General features: G+C 41.0%; 1 protein-coding gene across 1 annotated transcript in view; it reads left to right on the top strand.

The window, feature by feature from the left end:
• Window positions 1-444: 444 nt before the first annotated feature.
• Window positions 445-6,000, top strand: part of RTN4 (reticulon 4) — a 28,467-nt gene continuing 22,911 nt past the window's right edge. The window contains exons 1-2 of the mRNA XM_010192129.1: window positions 445-498; window positions 1,333-3,768. Of these exons, the coding sequence (XP_010190431.1) occupies window positions 483-498; window positions 1,333-3,768 (2,452 nt within the window). The 5' untranslated portion in view covers window positions 445-482. The remainder of the gene's footprint in view (window positions 499-1,332; window positions 3,769-6,000) is intronic.

The following is a 6,000-nucleotide window of genomic DNA, read 5'->3' as shown; positions in this document are numbered from 1 at the left end:
GGTTGGGTCTCCTTGTCACTGCTGTTCTCACACAAGGTGGCTAGCGTTGGGAGACCCTGTGACAAAGTGAGCTGGTGATGGACAGTGTGTTGGTGTCAATGGCAGGTGTGTTTCCTGTGCTAGAGACACTGCAGCTGCTCAGTGGTGTAGAAGTTTGGAGAATAGAGAGTAGCTACTGTGGTGTATCTTAAGCTAAGACTGGTCCCTGGCTTGAACGGTGGAGATCCCTCAGTTGCCTCAGCGAAGATCCCATTGTAAATGGGGAATTCTGAGCACTGCCTCTCCCAAATTACCTGGTTTGTATCTAGTTCTGTAGTTCCTTGTGGGTGTAGATGTTGGCTATGGATCTGTTTTGATTTACTGGGAACTGACTACTTGGGTGCTTTCTTTCCTCTTCAACCTAGCCTTTATTTCTGCTGAGGTTATTTGTTTGTTTTTCAGATGAGACCCTTTTTGCTCTTCCTGCTACATCTGCGCCTCTGATGCACTCCTCTGCAGGCAAGTTCTTTCTGCTCACCTTTGTCTGAATACATCCTGCGTTTCTGTTCTGATCTCATTAACTCTTTCCAATTAGTCTGCTTTACTAAAAGTCAGCATGGGTCCAAGAATAGCCCCTATCACATTTTTCAGTTGATCTGTTCAAGATTTTAATATGCATTCATTTCTTTGTATGGTAAACTGTTTCATGAGCAAGCTACAACCATGTGAATTCTTGGACCCTTGATGTAGGAGAGAAGTTGATACTATTAACAGGTTAACACATCAAAGCATAGTTGCTTCACTGATTTAGCAGAAAGATTTAATCCATAGTAACTTTCTGCAGTATCTTATTTTAGTAAAATTTGTACCTATAGTACTTATTTAGTATATTTTGTTAGCTTCAATGTCCACCAAATTCTCATTAAAATAAAAAGTAAAAAAAAATAAATTCTTACTGGCACATACGCACACTTGTGCATACGTTTATGCACAAACATATACACATACATACTATCTCTCTGTCTCGCTTTGCCACCCCACCCTCCCTCTCTCACTTTCTTAATATTGTCTGCTGTACTTGGATGCTCTGTACTTGTCTGGCATCTTCAGCTTTACTGTGATCTTTGCGCTGCATAAAGTTGCTGCTTCTCTAGCCTCTTACATACTTCTCTGCTAGAAGAAGTGAAATAGAATAGCATACTTTAACTGATGCTTTGTTTTAATGGCTAATAGTATTTATGATAAAATTTGGAAGAACCTCTTAATAACTAACATGTGAATCTGTCATGAAAGTTTGCATTGACTTTAAAAGCACTTGCATTCTCTAACTTTCCTTTCTGTCCACGGTCACAGAAAAAGTTATGGACTTGCAGGAGCAGCCAGGTAGCACTAAGTCGCTTGGTCAAGAGGATTTTACTGCAGTCCCGCTTGATACTGCTCCTTCTCTTCCCTCCTTCTCTCCTATCTCAGCCGATCCCTTTAAAGAGCACGCAGCCTTTGATACACTCTCAGATGGATTATCTGCAAGAGATATTTACAAAGAAAATGCAAGTGAGGCTTATAAAGAAACTATGGAAAAAGCAAGAAATCCATTTCTTGCAGAAGGAAATGAAAAAGACATTTCAGAGAAGTACTCTGAACCCCCATTTGCTAAAGCAGAAGCAGCCATTTTATCTCAAGCTAAAGAAGAAATGCAGCTAGAGGGCCCTAAAGAATTATCTAACCTGGAGAAAATGCCTGCGCAGCAGCTGAAAATGACTCCAGAATCTCCTCAAGATCTGTTTGAGAAAAACGAGGAAGATCTCTTTTATAACAAAGACAAATACAGAGGTGGTGGTCATGGTGAAAAAGGGGCATTGAAAGAAGACCCTCTTAGGAGGGAAGAATATGCAGTCTTCAAACCATTCGAGCCAGTATGGGAAGTAAAAGGTGCTAGTCATGGACTGAGCAACATGAGAGAGGATGTTGGAAGTAAGATAGAAGCCAAACTAGAAAGCAGTTTAGATGAGAAATATGGTGTAGATGAGCTGAATGTGCAGAAGGATTATGAAAGAGAGAGTGAAGGCAGCAATGAAGATCGCTCTTTCCCAAGTACCCCAGAAGCTGTAAAAGAACCTTCGCAAACTTACATCACTTGTACTAAATTTGAATCCCCTATAAGTCCTGATGGTAACAAAGTCAAATCTCTTTCTCCACTAGAGGAAGGCACTTCAGAAAATAGAACCGATGATGAGAAAAAAATTGCAGAAATGAAAGCTCAGACGAGCACAGAACAAGGTGATTTTAGCACTCAAGCAGTTGGCAAGCAGGAAGGCCAGGAAGCTGACTATGCTAAAACTGAGAGTGTATCAACAGTGCCATCCGATACTGCAGCAAATATGCCTGAAGGTCTTACTCCTGATCTAGTACAAGAAGCATACGAGAGTGAAATGCATGATGCAGCATGTACAAAACTTGCTTATGAAACAAAGGTTGATTTAGTTCAAACCTCCGAGTCAGTACAAGAGTCTCTGAAACCCGTGGCACAACTCTGTCCCTCATTTGAAGGGTCGGAAGCTGCTCCATCACCAATACTGCCAGATATTGTTATGGAAGCCCCACTAAGCACTGGGACTGCTGGTGCAGAAGCATCTGCTGTGCAGCTTGAAGCTTCTCCATTAGAAACGTTTATTCCTACTGCGAATTATGAGAATGTAAAAGAAGAGGCTGAAAAACCTCCCTTATACCAAGAGGCAGTGAATGTACCACTGACACAGGCCCAAGAAGCAAAAGAGACGTTGACATTTAAGAAACCTGATCATGAGAGTAGTGCCAGTCCTGAAGATACAGAGACTCCATATATATCTATTGCATGTGACTTAATTAAGGGAACAAAGGTCTCTGAGTCTGCTTCTCTATCCTTTACTGATTATTCAAAGACCCTGATAACAGAATGCATTTCTCCAGATGTGCCTGAACACAAGGAGCTTGAAAAACTGTCTCCGCAGTTCGGAAAATCGGACTTGTTTAGTAGCCAGGTAATACCTGACTTTACTGAGAAAGTGAGTGAAGATCCATCTCTTATCTTAAAAAGTAAGTCAACTGAGAATATTGTAACTGATGATGAACATGAAGAACAACTGGTAAATTCAGTAGCTGCCACAGGCAAGCCTTATCTGGAGTCTTTCCAACCTGAACTGGACTCTTCCAAAATTGCTGCTGCTCTGCCGTCTGAGCCAACACCTACAATAATAGCCAAGGCAGAGAAGATTCCCCTTCAAATGGAAGAGCTGAATGCTATGGCTTACTCGACTGATGTATCCGTTGCTATGGAGCCAAAATCTGGAGACAACAAAGCTCTTTCAGCCATGGACTCTTCCCCAGTGGAAGAAGACTTTGTGATGTTAGCTCATCCGAAAACTGCTCCTGAGTTTGTGGCAGAAGCTACTGATAGAGAAGTAATGCACAAAGATGAAAGCGAAGAGATCAGTAAGGTGATCAAAGGTGAGACGAGGCAGTTGCCTTGCCCAGAGCTGCCCTGTGATCTGTCTATAAAGAATGTAGAAGTGAAAGCTGAGGAAGATTCCAATGCCTTGAAAAAGTCCTTGGAGTCTGTGGACAGAGAAGTGCCTGAAGTATCCATGATGTCCTTATCGGCCACAGATACCTCGCCTTTATCTGCTGAAAAAGAGATAGTCAGAGTAGTAAAACCAGAAGCTTTTGGGAAGGAAGCTGAGCGAGAAGCTGCTTCTGTTAAAGGAAAGGAAAAACCTACTGCTGTATTTTCAGCAAAGCTGAATAAATCTTCAGGTAATCTGTGTACGCTGTCTTGCAGTTCACTAATAATTCTGCATAATTCTTTAGCTAAACTTAAGCATTTTAAAACTTATTCTTCTTAGGTCACTTTCTGTAAACTTCTTTATGTATGCTGAGGGTAACAGAAAATGTTAATGCCTGCACTTTTTACCTTTTTTGTGTTCTGATTGCTTTAGTACTTTTCTTTTGTGTTTATCAGGGATGGACTCACTGTCTCCGGTTTTCTCCTTCAGTTCTCCAGCTGGTGATCTGTTTATACAGAAACAAGTCACTACGCACTGCAAGCTCTTCTGTGGTTGTCTACAGGCTGGGCATTAGGTGGCCTTCCAAATTTGCTCTTATATGTCATAGTAAGCCAAGGATGGTGTTTGTCTGCTGTGTGTACATGATTTGAAAAGGCGTTTCTTTCTTTTCATACACAGTTCAGACATCAGACTTTGAAACATTAAAAAAATACCCTTGCTGCGACTGTAAGAGTCTGGGATCTGGAAAAGCCCTTTCGCGTCTCCACTCATGTGACTTAGAGCTTGCATTAGATCAAGGCCAGTGGTTTAAAATAAATAATGCATGTGAGGGAGCTCAGGGTTCAGATTACTACAAACACTGTGCTGTGTATAAACCAATTTCAGATATTAATTTCCATTTTTCTTTTCAGATGACCCTTGCACTTCAGTGTAGTAGAATTTCTCTTCTAGTAATGTGTAGTTAAAGCAGCAGAAAGTTGAAAGAAGGGTAAGGCTGTTGCTGTGTTGCATTCTATAATGTGAATGCCTCATGGAGTTCCAGCTCTTTTAGACTGGAGGAGAACTTTGCTGTTTGATATCACAGCAATCTGCTGATACTTAAGTCTTGCACCAGAAGCATTTCCACTAAAAAACAGTTGCAGAAAGCACAATGACTCTGTTCTAAATAGAAAATCAAATGTTAGTTTGACTCAGCAGTAGTATGTTTGTGCAGTAGCTGCAGTCTACAGATCATAAGATACTATATTCCTAACTTAGTCTTATACATCAAATGTGTTTTGGAAGGGAATAACACGTATGTTGAGGGTAAAGTCAGGGTGTCAATGCAATTGAAACAGGGTTTGGAAAATAAGGTAGAAGATGTAGTTTTTATGTTTAACGTTGCATGATAGTTGCCATTCCTCTTGTCTCACCTCTTCTATACATACAGGTAGGCAGAAAGTTTCCCCTTGTGTTGGAATTTCAATGATACCTGCACTGTTAAAACACTGTGTTCTGTGAAGACTCTTCTCCTTGTGCTCAGACTTCCAGCATTGCCTAGGGAACAGCCTCTGTGTATCTTCATGACAAGGGGTTAATTTTTTAGAAATCAGACTGTTGAAAAAAACCTAAACATTACAGTTGTATACTAGCTTTTTTGTTAGGTTTTTGGGTTTGTTTTTTTTTTAAGCAGGATGCCTTTAATCATTGCATAGGTGTAGTGGATTGGGCGTGGCAAATCACTGCCTTGGGAAGACTTTTACTTTGGGTCTGACAAGGACACAGCTGCTGCTCTTCTATCCATGTGAAACTGCCGAAGAAGCTGCACATAAAACCACTTGCCATAGTAGGAGAGGGGAGAGTTGCACAGTGTCTTCGTTCTCTCATCTAGTGGCACAGTGCTGGGACAGGACATACATCTGTGCAGCATTGCTGTTAGGGGCATTTTTTCTAGATTTTTCTCCACAATGTGTGCTGTTTACTTTTTTACTCACTTCTGCTGTATTATAGAATACAGAGCTGGATTTCTGAGACCTGCCTGAAGGGTCTAATGACAAGCCACGAAGAAAATCAGTTGTCTGCTTTTAATGCAAAATTTTAAAGTAATATCAAAGAACTAACACACACACTTGTCCTCCATGCTCTCAAGAAGGAGGTGTAATTCATCACAAAGCCAAGAAGTAGATCTGTGCATGTGTTTGGCCTTCTGAGTCTGCCTTTCTTGTGTGGGGTTTTTTCTGTCTTCCCATCAGTGAAACTGAAATAGATTTTTACGGTGTGCCTCAGGCCTTCATTTGGCATGATTGTATGACCGATGCTTGTTAAAATGTTAATCTGAACTGCTGTACTGGTGCATTTAAATTGAGGTTCTTGAACGCTTACTTAACAGGGCTATTTTTTGAAAGCTAACCTAAATCCCAGCATATCTATGTGTACCTGGAAGTGTAACTTCTAGCAGTCCTAGTGGACTGCAGAGAGCTAACAGAAACTCTAGTTGCAGATG

Source organism: Mesitornis unicolor, unplaced genomic scaffold, assembly GCF_000695765.1.
Source record: "Mesitornis unicolor isolate BGI_N332 unplaced genomic scaffold, ASM69576v1 scaffold47459, whole genome shotgun sequence".
NCBI classification, from domain to species: Eukaryota; Metazoa; Chordata; class Aves; order Mesitornithiformes; family Mesitornithidae; genus Mesitornis; species Mesitornis unicolor.
Note: the sequence above shows the minus strand (reverse complement) of the source record. Positions and strands in the feature narration are given on the sequence as shown.